A 13,244-nucleotide genomic window follows, 5' to 3' on the forward strand; every position below is an offset into this window, starting at 1 on the left:
GGAGTGCCTTCTTCCCCCCTTTTCCTGCATCTGTTTCCTGCATAGGGAGGGGTACTAGGCTTTAAGATTGACATTTTTCCCTTCCTTGCAAACCCTTTGGGGATTTAATTCAAACGCACAAACTCAGAAACTGCTTTGATGCTCTCTAAGGGAGCGACAGCAGCTTAACTACCACAGTTAATTCACACCTCATCTGACCTGGAACTTCCTTGCATAGCTGAGCAAGTTTATGGATCTACCCAAGCTTAGCAAAATCACTTCATCGGAAGTAGTAGACCCCATAGAGCCTTTTGTACTTGTGTGGCTGTGTTTACTTTGAGTTAACACACAGAGTTATTCCGGGACAATGTGCTTGTTCAAACACAGGGCACTTCAATTGCTTTGGAAACAGATAAAGCCAAGCTGGTGGGAGTGTGCACAGGGATGAGTGGTGGTCTTAAATGAGAGGGTGCCTGGTGTAACAAGTGGTTGCTCTACCTGCAGAGCTGTAATAATTCCCTTGGTGTGTGGGGGCTCTTACCCTGCCCCATTACCAAGTCTAACCTTACTGTGGCTGAGTTAACAAGCAGTATATTTATCTCATGGTAATTCAATCCCTTTCATTTCATCCTTCATCCCCTTAAGCTGACTTGATTGTCTTGTATTGATTTTAGGTGGACTTTGCATGGGAAAGGTGCAGTGCTGTAGTTGTAAACCCAGGATGTGATTTAAACCAGTGGCAGCTCATCCATTTTTACTATGCTTGTAATGCTTTTTGTCCTGAAATGAATCTGTTCTTTCCCAAAATAGTAACTTGTCTTAGGTTGCAATGCAAGATATAACCAAAAGGATGTGTTCTATTGCCAGCTGTTGAAACCAGCTGGGGCAGTGTTCTTTATCTCTTCCACCACCCATCCTCCCTCCAGGGGGAAATCTTCTGTTGGGCCATTGAGTCTCACTGCAGGACTGATAAAATGACATCATCCCATTGTGAGATGCTCCACCCAGGGGGAGGAGCTGAGCATTCCCACCTGGGTACAATCTGAGACTCAGAACACTCTAGGCAGCCTTTCCCCACTGGATTCCCAGAGGAGACACCCGGACCCATCTTCACCACCAGACCTCCAGTGGAAAACTACCCCCTTCCACAGGATCACTGCTTCAGCAGAACCACAGCTGTCACTCCAGGAGGGCTACAGCCACCATTTAATCAGACTGCTACCAGCACCCTGCCCAACAGGGTGTCAGGTTGTATTCTGACTCTATCAGTGGATTTTTTTTTTACTACTGCATTTTTATCTTGATTTTCCTAGTAAAGAACTGTTATTCCTATTCCCATCTCTTTGCTTGAGAGCCCCTTGATTTCAAAATTGTAATAATTCAGAGATGGGGTTGGGTTTACATTTTTTCCATTTCAAGGGAGGGTCCTGCGTTCCTTAGTAGACACCTCTCTTTTCAAACCAAGACATAACTAATTATTTACATATATAAAAACCACTTCAAAAATTAAATAGGAGAAAGTGTAGGAGCACAAGAAGTATACAAGGGACGTTGTTGGTGAAGATGTTTTCTTTAATGAATCACTTTGGTTCTGCTCTGTACAGTGAAATGCTTCAAACAAACCAACAGATGGATCTGTGTCTGTTTATTAGAAGTCTGTCGCTGTTTGCATGGAGCTGCCCCTAAGGAGAACATCTGTAGCACTTGTAAATCATATTAATAATGCTGATATATGGCCTTGCAGATCTGGTGGTGTGAGGGAGAATTGCAGTGTAGATTCTTAGCTCCACAGAGCAGGAAACAACCCTTTAAATAGGTAATACAGAGGACTTAAGTGCTATTTGCAAGGGCTGTATTTTATACTTTGCTCAGTGTACTTTCTGTACTTAGTTTCAGAAAGAGGAGCTGATCTTCCTGTTTCTGTAGCCTCTTAAACTCAGATGGAAGTGGAATTTGACTGTATCCAACCCCCCTCCAACAGGTGTCACTAAGGACCTTTTGGGTGTTGTGGTTTATCTTTTAGAAATGTTTTCAAGATGCAGTGTGGGAAAAGGGATAAAGCAGATGACTTTAGCTTTGCACTTTCTTCCAGAGACAAGGAGTGTTGTACTTAGCCAAGAAGTTGTTTCCAGAAACCCCAGAGATGGTATTTGAACACCCTGTAAATACAGGTTGCTTTGTGCTCTTGCTTTTTTTTTTTTTTTTTCCCTTTCATTAAAATTTGGTGCAACCACAACAGTGAGAGGAAGTTAATCTATAAATGTGTGGGAAAAGGCTAATGACTTTAATTGCAGATGGCAGTGGAAATATTGATATCCCCATTTTCCAAGTGGGGAATAACCAGCCTGCAGCCTGGGGTGTCAGAACAGTCAGCAGGCTGCCTTGTAGCAGGAGGTTTTGTAATTCTGTGCAGGTATAGCAGAAGCTCAGAGATGCTCTGCCCAGCAGGGAAGCAGTTGAGCTCTTGTGGCTTTTTCTTTTCCTTCTTTTAGACTTTTCTTGAAAAAGCTCTCTGTCCAATAATCTCTCTTTTTTGGAAATCAAAGTGCAGAAAAAGAAACAATCATGACAAAACGTGTTGTGGAAAGGCTCTGTGTCATTTATTCACTCTATGCTGAATTAAATGGCTTGAGTTTTTGAGGGTTTTCCTTATGCTGTAAAAGTACACAGAACACCATATGCTGATTAAAAAGAGGAAGGGCTGATTTTTTCAGGACTCAAATGTTTAACTGTGCAGATCACATCTTTTAAAAACCAGAAAACGAGGGTGTAGATGTACAATAATCCCATTAGGAGTCCTGGACCCTCTGTGGGTGTTGTCACATTCTGCTTTACTGGGTGTACCTCAATGCTGCTGCTGTGCATGCATCAGCTGAAACTTGGGACAGGGCTAGAGTGTGTGTGGTGTTTTTTGTTCTTATTTCAGTTAGTTTGTTATTGGGGCTTTTTTTAAGAATTTAACTGAAATACAGTGCGTTGACCTGAAACTGGCAAAACTGTTTGCTGGAGTCACAGGATAAATAGTCAGGAGTGTCAAGTTGTGCTTTGGAGAAGGGAGGTTATAAAGGAATAGGGAAAATAAGGGAAATCAGGAGGCAGAGCTTTGGAGCAGGTGGGTTATGATGCTTTAGCCTACAGTTCAGAAAAACAGTCTGGGTGTGATTTAACAGCAGCCTGGGGTCAATCACATTTTCAAACTGTGTGAAACAGGGAGCTTTCACTTCTGTCTCCTCGCTTTAGTCATCCCTCCTTTCTTTTCCTGACTTTCTCTATGTTTTGCTTTCTCCCACAGGGTGTCGGTTAGCTGCCTGTTTCCTCTTGCAGTTTATCTGCTCAGTAGTATTTATATCTGTTTATATCCACCAGCTTTGTGTCCTGAAGGAATACAAGCAGAAGCAGCCCCAGGCTGACTTCTGCTGAAGCCACTGAGTATCAGGTTAAGACTGTTCAGCATTATCATCTGGTTCTGAAATGATTAACAGCCTCAGCCTGCTGCTTGCCATTGGGGTGGTGTGTCCAGGATGGACCTGTTGCTCCTGCACTTTTAGCTGGGTGGTTTCTTCTAAACAGCTCTCAGCAAGTGAGATTTTTTGTCTTTTGCTCCATGTGCTGTGGCAGCTCTGTTTTCTGATGGCTGGGCAAGCAGGAGTTCAGAGATTCCTTGCCATTGAGATCTGTTACAAGCAAGTTCAGGCTAGAGGAACATCAGCTTGTCACACAGTCAGTCTCCCACTTTCAGAGCAGTTGGTGATGCTGACGTGAAGGATGCTTAGAAAAGGTGAGTTTGGTTCAAACCCAGGCAAGGGAATAGATTTGTAATTCTGGTTGTTCTTGAAGTATAGATTTGAATGCAAAACCAGAGGCGAGTACAAATGGAAGAGTAGATTTGGTCCCTCTGTGAAGCTTAAAGTGATAGTAATTCCAGAAACACAGAGAGGTGGAATAGCAATAGCAAAGAAGGTGTCCAGCACCTGCAAAGGTGTCCACCACTGGCATTTGTGCAAGTTCTCAATTTGCAGAATTGGCCAGCCTGCAGAAATTGTGACTGTCTGGAGTTCTTTGCTGTCTCCATAAACAAGCTTTGAATTTGGGGTCACCAAAATTTTTCCACTCCTTGGCCAATTTTCATGTAAACATGAAGATATGTCTTCCTGGTTTCTTTTTTAGAAACTGTTTTAGGTGCTGTTGTAGGAAATGTGATGGCAGAGACCAGGATCTCCATGGTTCTGCACCCCTTGCCCTTGTGCAGTGGGATTTGTCTTGCTGGGATCCTGTTAGTAGGATGCTTCTCCAGGGCTGGGTAGCACTGGCTCCCTCAGCTTTCCCAGCTATTTTAACTGAGACAGGGGCAGCACCCGCCCATCTGATCAGTCTGACAAGAGTCTCCAACCCCAGATACGCAGCACTGAACCTCCCTTGTCATTTTACCTCTTCTCCAGCTGTTTGCTAGAGAGGAATTGACTCAGGTAGAGAAACCACAAAGTGTGCAGAGCTTGAGTTTGTTCCTGCCCTGTGCTTAAATCTTCCTTAGGAAGAGGTTTATCTTGGTTGACCAATTAGTTGTATCTTGCAGGTGATCAGTCTGCAAAACTCTCTGTGGTGAGGTGCTGAGCCACAGAGACCTTGCAGCTGAGTGAGAGGCGAAAGCCACTGAGCACTTTGCAGGATCAGGCTTGAAGTGGTTCCTGAATCCCAGAGGACTGGGCTGCTGCCTTTGTTGTGGTTTGCACTGTACTTCCAGTCTGCCCTCAGCCACGTTCCTGCCTCCCCGAGCTCTCCTGCCTCCCGTCCTGCTCCTGACACGTTGAGAACATGGATGGTATGTGGCCATGTGCCAGCACCCAGTGCTTCCTTTTCGCCTGAGGTCCCAGGCTGCAGGGCTGCTGCTGCACTGGGGGCTTTTGGGAGGCTGCAGCCACCCCTGCAAGTGCTAGGAGTTGCTAAAGAAGTGTGCAGTGCACTGGGTAAGAGAGAAAATCTGCTGTAAAGCAGGATCCTTTCCCTGTCAATTTTGGCTGTCTGGTTTCTCCCTGGCTCTGCCCCCATTAGGTGTTGTGGGCTCAGCCCTGTGGGTCACACAAGGTAATTCCATTAAATCTCCACCTTTCCCCTCTAGGAAAAAATGTCACGAGCAGAGTCTGCCCAGACATGTGGTTATCCCAAACACTTCACTTGCTTTGCCAAATCTCTCTTATGTAAAAGCCCAACAGTTGGGTTTTTTTTCCCCACTGCCATAAAGGTATAATTGTGTATCTTGTGAGAGGCACAACCACCAGCATTTTCCTGTTAAGCACCTATCCCTTCCCATCCTGTTGATTTGGATGTGCAAGCCACCAGCTGCTCCAAGGACTCTGGAACCTGTTCATAGATCTTATTTATTGCAGCTAAGCATTTGTTAAGTTTTTCATAATGGGCCTCCCAGTTAATTTGCTGAAGTACCTCCTGGCTGATTTTTTGCAAGTGCAGTTCAGCTTATCTGAGTCCAGACCTTACTGCAGTCAGTCTCAAAGCTGGCTGAGCTCCTTCAGTCAGGAGTCTGACTCAACACAGAGTAAGCTCTGTAACCACTCACTTTTCCTCCTTCCTGTAGTCTTTTTAACAAAACTCTGGAACTCAGGAGCTTGCATAAAACCAACATAGTCTGAGTTGAAATTTGCCTATGTGTTTTCAGGGGACCACAAAAAGCAGGACAGGAGGAGATGTCCAGAGGTCATTCAGCCTTCCCCAATGCAAAGAAAGGTCAGCCATGCCTAATTCATTACTGACATTGGTCTCTTACAACTGTTCTCAAAACCAAATTCAAAGCTATGAAAATGAACTTGGTTTAGTGTTAAACATCACTCCCTGCACTTGAAGCTGCAGCCTTTAGAAATCAGTTGAGCCCATCTGATTTGTGTGATATGCAGCTAAATTCCTGCTCAGACTTGATCAGAAGGTGCTTCTTGTGGCATTAGTGACTTGGGGGAGAGAAATACTCTGGCCTCAAAATGTCAGAAAGTCCATCACTTTGAGGTGCCTAACAGTGTTTACAAGTCTCCAGTGCTTTTATTAAAGTGACCTTCAAAGCTTGGGTTTGAAGGCATCTCCTCAGAGATCTTACAGCAGTGTGATTTGTGGGGAGCACTGAGTAGGCATCAAAACTGAAGACCCTTGAAATGACCAGTTACTCCTGGCTGATTCCTTCCTACTGGTCAGGAAGCCACAGGCTCCTTACTGAGGAACCACCTGTTCCTGTAATAGCCAAGGAGAGACCAAGGGTGGGAAAGCCATCTGCATAATCTGATGAGCATTAAACCAATCAAGTCAAAAGCCAAGGAACTGACTTAATCTGCTGTGATCTTTTCCCCTCCCTCATGCAGAGGTGAGCTCAGGACACAGTTGCATCTCCCAGTCTCAGGATGTTATTAGGGTGGTGCTCAAAATAATATGCATGAAAAGCAAATCTGTGATGTGTGGAGTTAATGATTTGGGAGACAGCAAGGATGGATGAATGGACTTTCAGACTGCTGTAGGGGCACTACAAGCCAAATTCCCAGCTCCTGCAGTGAAGCCAAGTGTAAATCCCAGTGTCTTGAGGGGGTGGCATGTTGTGTGTAGTGTGTCTGTCTGCCAGGGCAGGGTTGGCTGACAAAGCAACTCGTCTGTCCTCAAGTCTTGCTCTCATATTGCACATCCCTTGAGTTTGAAGACACCATCCCTGCTGACATGTTAGTAGGTACTGAAAGCTGCCTGAAATTTGGTTCCTATGTGGGGCTGGGAAGGGAAGGCAAAGGAGGAGGAAAAAGTGTCCACAAGTTTGGTTTCCTTCTGAGGAGACTGGAGGATTGCTGGTGTAGCCTTTACTTTCTATAGCCATAGAATGAAATATGTACAACCCTCATTAATAACCTTACCTGACTTTTTATTGAGGTTTAGTAGTGCTAAACCTGTCATGCAGTGAATGTCTGGGCAAGATGACCAAGGCTGAGCTGCTTCCCTGGCATGGGCAGTATCACACGGTGGCAAATCTGACCAAACTTCCAACTGTGGGGATAAAAGAGCCTGAGAATCTCTTTTGGAGCCTGCAAGGAGCCAGTGTGGGGAAGCAATGCTTGGAGCAGCAGCTTGGAGGATACTGCTCAGACTGCCCTGCTGGCAGATTTTGGGTCTGGCTGCTCACTGTGGGGACTCTGAGCAGGTCACCACACCATGGTGTAAAGTGTGAGCTGTGATCAGCAGCCCTTTGAGGAAGGAGCAGGGTCTTTGTGTGTGCAGAGTGTGAAATGCCAAGGGACCTTGGTCTCTGCCCAGCCTCTGTGTGCTACTGTAATGTAAATAAAAATGTGCAGATAACAACGAGGTCAAGGAACATCTCTCAAACTTGATAATCTTCCCTGATGGGAAGATTTATGTGGCTGTTTCTGGCTGGGCTGGAGTTGTGCCAGATTTTGGTCAGTGTCCAAGTAACCACGCAGAAACACTATAGCAAGGGGGGGAAAACCCAAGGTGTTGTTGGACTGGCAGGCTGACATAAAGCTTGCTGTAAGTTTGCAATTAAAACAAACCCCATTGGGTCCTGCAAGGGAGCAAAGCATCCATGAAATGCTGGGCACTGCCAAAGGAAGTGGCAGAGCTGTTGGCTGGAGCAGCAGAAGTGCTGGCACACTGCACACTTCATGGGGCTTCAGAGCTGCTTTTAAAATAGTCCCCACCACTGCAGACAGGAAAATGTTATCCTGCTAGTGCAGGGAATTATTTACATGTTTTCTCCATGCCAACTGTCTCTCCACTCACTGACCCTTTGCAAGAGACTCAATAGAGGAAAGGGAGTATTTTAAAGAAAAAATCCATCTAAGCTAGCTGCGTTTTTGATGCCTGGTTTGCCACAATGAGGTTGCAACCTAGCAAGAAAAGACTTAAACTCCAGGAATTAAAACCTCCTTTCTTTAAGGTTTAGGGTTTTGCTTTTAGTTGCTATCTCAGACTGAATAAGAAAGAGAAGCAGTGTTCACTCTTTGTGTATGACAGCACTTTAGGGTGTATTTTAAACTTGCAATATCAAAACTACTTGTGCAGACAGAGAAATCAAGAACATCTCCTGCTACTTGAACATTATAGGCCTGAGGAGCAGGATAAGTGATTTAAAAATTAAAATTTAAAAAGTTATTACTGCAGGGCTGAAAGAAGTCTCACCTTAGCCCTTGACTGGAAGATACACATGATGTCTGTTTTTTTGATAATCTTTGTTCCAGGCTTGTGTAGTACCTTGTACAATGATATGGGTCACTGTCCTAATAGTTTAAATATTATTGATACCAGTGCAGTTTCAGTAGGTGCTGGAGTGCTTAGACAAGAGCTGTGTAGTTCAGTTCTACCTGTAGTTATAGGACAGTTTGTAGAAGCTTGCTTATGTTTTGTCTGTGGATCTACTAAAGTGCCCTCTTGGATGATTTGTGTGGCAATTTGGGATGTCTGATGGTCAGAGCTCCCACTTCCCTCACTTAATAAATGATGTTTCACATGGAGTAGATTTCTCAGGCATTAATTTATCTTTAACTCAAAGTCATTGCCTTTTGGACATTTTCAAAGCATTTTTACCCTCATCTTCCAGGTTCCTCGTAGTCCTGCTTTTTACATTCTTAAAAATGATACCAAATTGAGTTTTAAAGGTAAATGAATGGCTGTAGAAACAAATATCTACTTTTAAAGATGACAAAGTGATCCAGTACCAAAGCAGCTTCCCCCGCAAATGGCGAGGAAGCTGCTGGACCAAGGGTTAAAGGTGCAGTGAGACACAGCACATTAAAGCTTTATTTATGGCAGGACAGTGCTACCAGTGCTGCCAGATAGTCCAGGTAGCTATTTCTGTCTTCTGCAGGATCCAGCAGCTCAGTGCCAGTGCTGCTGGGAGCTTTGGAGCCACTTTTGGGTGTAAAAACCAGTGTGTTGGAGCAGGGAAGTTAAAGAGGAGCAGGGCACTGACCAAGTTGGCTGTCATGGTTCTGCCCCTCCTTGTTTTGGTAATGTTCTTAATTAAAATCCTTTCTGAGTTGTGTCACTGATGACTGTTCCATCCTTTTATGTGGACTGTACAAGCCTTGTTGAAGCCTGATGATCAAAATGGCCCTGTGGAGAGGCAGTGCCTGTCCCAGAGAGTTTTCTCTGCTGGGTGGGGACAGAAGGGAGCTCCCACTATCTCCATGGCACAGATGAGGAGCTGTGGGGTGAAGATACTGAAAGCCTTGGCTAAGGTCAGGTAGAAAACATCTGAGAGGTGGGAGCTATGGATCTGTGGTTTGTTGAATTACAGTTCTGGGATTTAATACAAATTAATTAAAAATCCTTATCATATTGGAGTTTGAGAGGTAGGACATCAGGAAATTCAAATGAAAAGAGAATCATATTTAGCCTCAGGTTATTTAAAGGGAAGACTTAAGTTATGCTGCATAGTTTCAAACTTGTGACCCAAATGCTCTGTAGCAGTAGGAATTTCTCTGTGGGTGTTTTATTTCTCCTCAGTCCTTGCACTGGGTTCAATTTGTTAATCAAGAAGACAGCAAACAAAATGCTTCAGTGGTGGTCACCAGGGGCCTGCAGCCAGCATTTCATTCTCTGGGATGATGGATATTGCTCAGAAACCTGAATCAATGCAGGGAGCTCCCCAGAAAGAGATGGAGTGAAACTTCCTAATTATGTTTTTTCTGTTGTTTTTAATTCTTTGTCTGTTTGCCCCCCCTTGATCTGAAGATTGAATTTTGCAATATTGCTGTTGCTTTGACTTGATGGAACACCGGGAAAAAATGCTACCCCAGTTTCTTCCAAATCTGAAATCCCAAGTAACATTCCAGTTACAAAATTCCTTGTCCAGAGGATGCCAGCATCCCTTTTGGCTGCTTGGTGATCACTCTGCCTGTTGCCAGCAGCATGATCAAATGAGAGACTTCTTGGAACTAAATTGGGCTCCTGAGTTATCAAAAACCAGGGACCAGAAGCCTGATTCTGGAGCTATACTTAAATCCACGGCACAAGAATACCTACTGGCATTTTTCTCTATCCTTGGAATATAGTGGGTGTTGTGAACAAATGGTGGCAGCATCAGAACTGGACTTGTCCATTTCCTGCACAAATACACGTATTCACACAGGGTTTTGGTTTGGGTTTTTAGCAGTTCCCTCCCTTTCTGCTGCAGATCTGTTTGTTTGTACACAGCTATTTTGGTAAAATTTCCCACAAGTTAGGTCTGTGTTTACTTTTTGCCTTCGTCTAATCAGCAGCTCACAGGGTAAGTTGATGTTCTATATTTAGTTCAGATATTCAGTGGAGATGATTAGGGGTGTATTAAAGCAAAGGGTTTTGGGTTTTTCCTGTGATATCTCCCTGGTTTTCATTCCTGTGTTGTAGCTTCTGTCCGTGCTCACATTTCTCTGTTCAACCACAGTGTATGTCAGAGTATTTATATGGCTTTCTAAACATATTTGAAATAATTTGCCTCTAGAAAGTGATTGTGGTCTGTTTGACATGAGAAGAGTAGCTGCAGTCCTGATGTGAGCTGAAATATCCAATGTTTATGGAAGATGACATAGCAAAGCTGTTTACCATATGCTACACGAGGCACAGTGATACTGGGCTATTTTTACCTCTGCAGTTTGCAGAGGGAAAACCAGAATACAATAATGCAATTTATGTATTCTCCTCTATTTCAAATGTGCCTTTGAGAGAGAACATGACAGCACTGTCTGAACCAGGTCATGGGATATAACACCAGTTATTATTTGAGCCTGAATCTCTAAACTTTGGTACAAAACTGAGGTCAAAACCAGTCAGGTGCATGTAGTAAGAGGCATAATAAGACATTTATGAAATTCAGAGTGCAGATCACTTCAAACTGGGCTGTTTCTGGTGACACCTTTCACTCAGAGCAGTTCATAGCATCTGTCTCTGCCCCTTCTTTCATTTTCCTGGATTGAGGTCTTTTGGCAGCTGTCGTTCTCTCTTCATTATGGGATTTCAGACTGCCCATTGCGCCAGAGCAGAGCCCTGTGAGCTGACTTGGTGCCAGGCAGCATGGTCTAGAGACAATGCAGTTCAGTTTACATGGAGCTGGAAGCTATGGATTTAGCAGCTTGCATCAGTGCATTCATGGGAGTCTGCATTACATCCTAACTGTTCTCCCTGGCCAGATTCTTAGGTTGCTCCGACTGTTTTCTTGACATGAAGATGCTCTCTGAGCCAGCTAAAGCAAGAACTAGTTCCATGAAGCTTGCTGTGTCTCTGCAGGCTTTGAATTTGAGAATTGCTGTTCCACTGTCTCTTGGGTCTTGAACTGTGCCCATCTCCAAGACAAATGCAGGAACAAAGTCAATGGGGTAAAGAGCTCGAGTTTAAATATTGTCCACAGAAGAATTGTCTTAACCTGCCTGCTTCAAAAATCTGTATTTACAGCCTGCCCTCTCGCTCTCTCTTTAGTTTGCTCTAGGTTGTATGGTTGCACCCTGGAAATGGGATGTCAGTCCCATTCAGGGAGCATAAAGGAAGAAAGAAAATCTCCCCGTTGCTGCCACAGTGACAGCGAGTGAGAGCCCGAGCAGGAAGATGTCGACAGTCACGTCAGCGATCCAGGCTCCTCAGGGCCCTGTGAATCCACCACCTCCAGAGGTGACTAATCCAAATAAACCTGGCAGGAAGACCAACCAACTGCAATATATGCAAAATGTTGTGGTGAAGACCTTGTGGAAGCATCAGTTTGCTTGGCCTTTCTACCAGCCTGTTGATGCAATTAAACTGAATTTGCCGGTATGTATCTGTCGTCTTCTCAGCCTGGAAAGCTTTGTGTTGCTCAGATCAGTTTTGGGATTGCTTAGAGTGGAAATATCAGTGCCTGGGATGGTGTTGTGCTCAGCCAGTGGCTTCATGTGCAGCAAGAGAGGCTTTGGTGCTCTAATCCAGAACAAGAAAATGACACTGCACAGCCCTGCAGCATCCCCAGGCTAATCACAAACTCTGTAGGTGCTTCAGACCAGCCCAGGGAGAAACTGGATTAACAGGTGGAAACCTTTTAAAGGCCAAAATGTTCTTAAAATTAGAGACTGAAACTTTGAGTACAGTTTTAGCCAGCCCTGATAAACTTCTCTAAGTGTCAAAGGCAGCCTTTTAAAAGGAGAGGCAGAAATGCCCATTCCCAGACTGGAGGTTGTATGTTTTGGAGTCAGGTTTGTAACAATGGTGAGACTAAAAGGATACAAATTAGAATATAAATGAATATATATTTACATTTAAAATTTCCACAGAATTTGGGGGGGTGTTTCTTAGGAGAGGGGATGAAGAGAAAGCAGGGGTTAGAGGAGGACATGAATGAGGAAATGTAACATCTTCCTTGTTTTTCCAACAGGATTATCACAAAATAATAAAAAACCCCATGGACATGGGGACAATCAAGAAGCGCCTGGAACACAACTATTACTGGAGTGCCAGTGAATGTATGCAGGATTTCAACACCATGTTTACAAACTGTTACATTTATAACAAGGTAAAAAAACCCAGAAAAGCCTTTAGAAACACCCACCTACCCCTGTTACAGTGCAGGTTTTGAACAGGGCCAGCTCCAGGCCCTCCTTGAAAGGATTTGACATGCCACTAATTGCAACCACGTTACTTGAAATGCACAAAGCTGTCCTTGTGCTGCCTCTTTCTTCCCCCAGACTAGTTACAATGACAAATATGCCTTTTAATTATGTGTAGATTTCTGTTCTGGGGTTATGCAGCAAGTTTTTACTCTTTTTATTTTCAGTTTTATGGGATGAGCTGCACTTAGTGCAGTGCTCTGCAGGTGTTTTGAGGTGCTTTAATGCTGTGTGTTAGACTGTCTGGCATTAAATAGTATCTGTTAGCAGCAGAAGGGCGTTCAAGAACCATAATTGTGTTTTTTGACTCTGTCTCCATAAATCTGTTCATATTTACACACATTTAGATTGCTTATTATTATTATTTTGGGTTTGGCTTGTTCGCTCTTTTGTTAGGTTGTTAAAATTCTTTGTGTTCTGTTTTCTCCAGCCGTTTGTCATCATAGACCCAGACTGGAGAACAGCTGAAATAAACAAATTAATTAGTTTGAGCCACAGAATGTGTGTTTAGCCTCTTCCTTTGGACCTGCTGGCAAGCAGGGGAGGACAGCTCATCCGTTCCAGTTTGCTGCTTCCACACTGCTGCACAGGGTACTGGTTTATCAGGCTCCTACTGAAGTCCTGATAATTCTCTGGATGCAGCACACTTAGGGGCTGTAATTATTG

At 44.1% G+C, this 13,244-nt stretch overlaps 1 protein-coding gene across 8 annotated transcripts in view; it reads left to right on the forward strand.

Annotated features, from left to right (window-relative positions):
• The window catches only part of BRD3 (bromodomain containing 3), a 42,017-nt gene that overhangs the window by 11,232 nt on the left and 17,541 nt on the right, over positions 1 to 13,244 (forward strand). For 6 of the 8 annotated variants that reach the window (XM_033518349.1, XM_033518350.1, XM_033518348.1 and 3 more), the window contains 2 exons: positions 11,425 to 11,751; positions 12,347 to 12,484. In XM_033518349.1, the coding sequence (XP_033374240.1) occupies positions 11,551 to 11,751; positions 12,347 to 12,484 (339 nt within the window). In that variant the 5' untranslated portion in view covers positions 11,425 to 11,550. Of the gene's footprint in view, positions 1 to 5,699; positions 5,719 to 11,119; positions 11,325 to 11,424; positions 11,752 to 12,346; positions 12,485 to 13,244 lie in introns of those variants that run through there. The other 2 variants (XM_033518351.1, XM_015644644.3) reach the window with 2 other exon arrangements.

This window comes from Parus major, chromosome 17 (assembly GCF_001522545.3).
Source record: "Parus major isolate Abel chromosome 17, Parus_major1.1, whole genome shotgun sequence".
Taxonomy (NCBI): Eukaryota; Metazoa; Chordata; class Aves; order Passeriformes; family Paridae; genus Parus; species Parus major.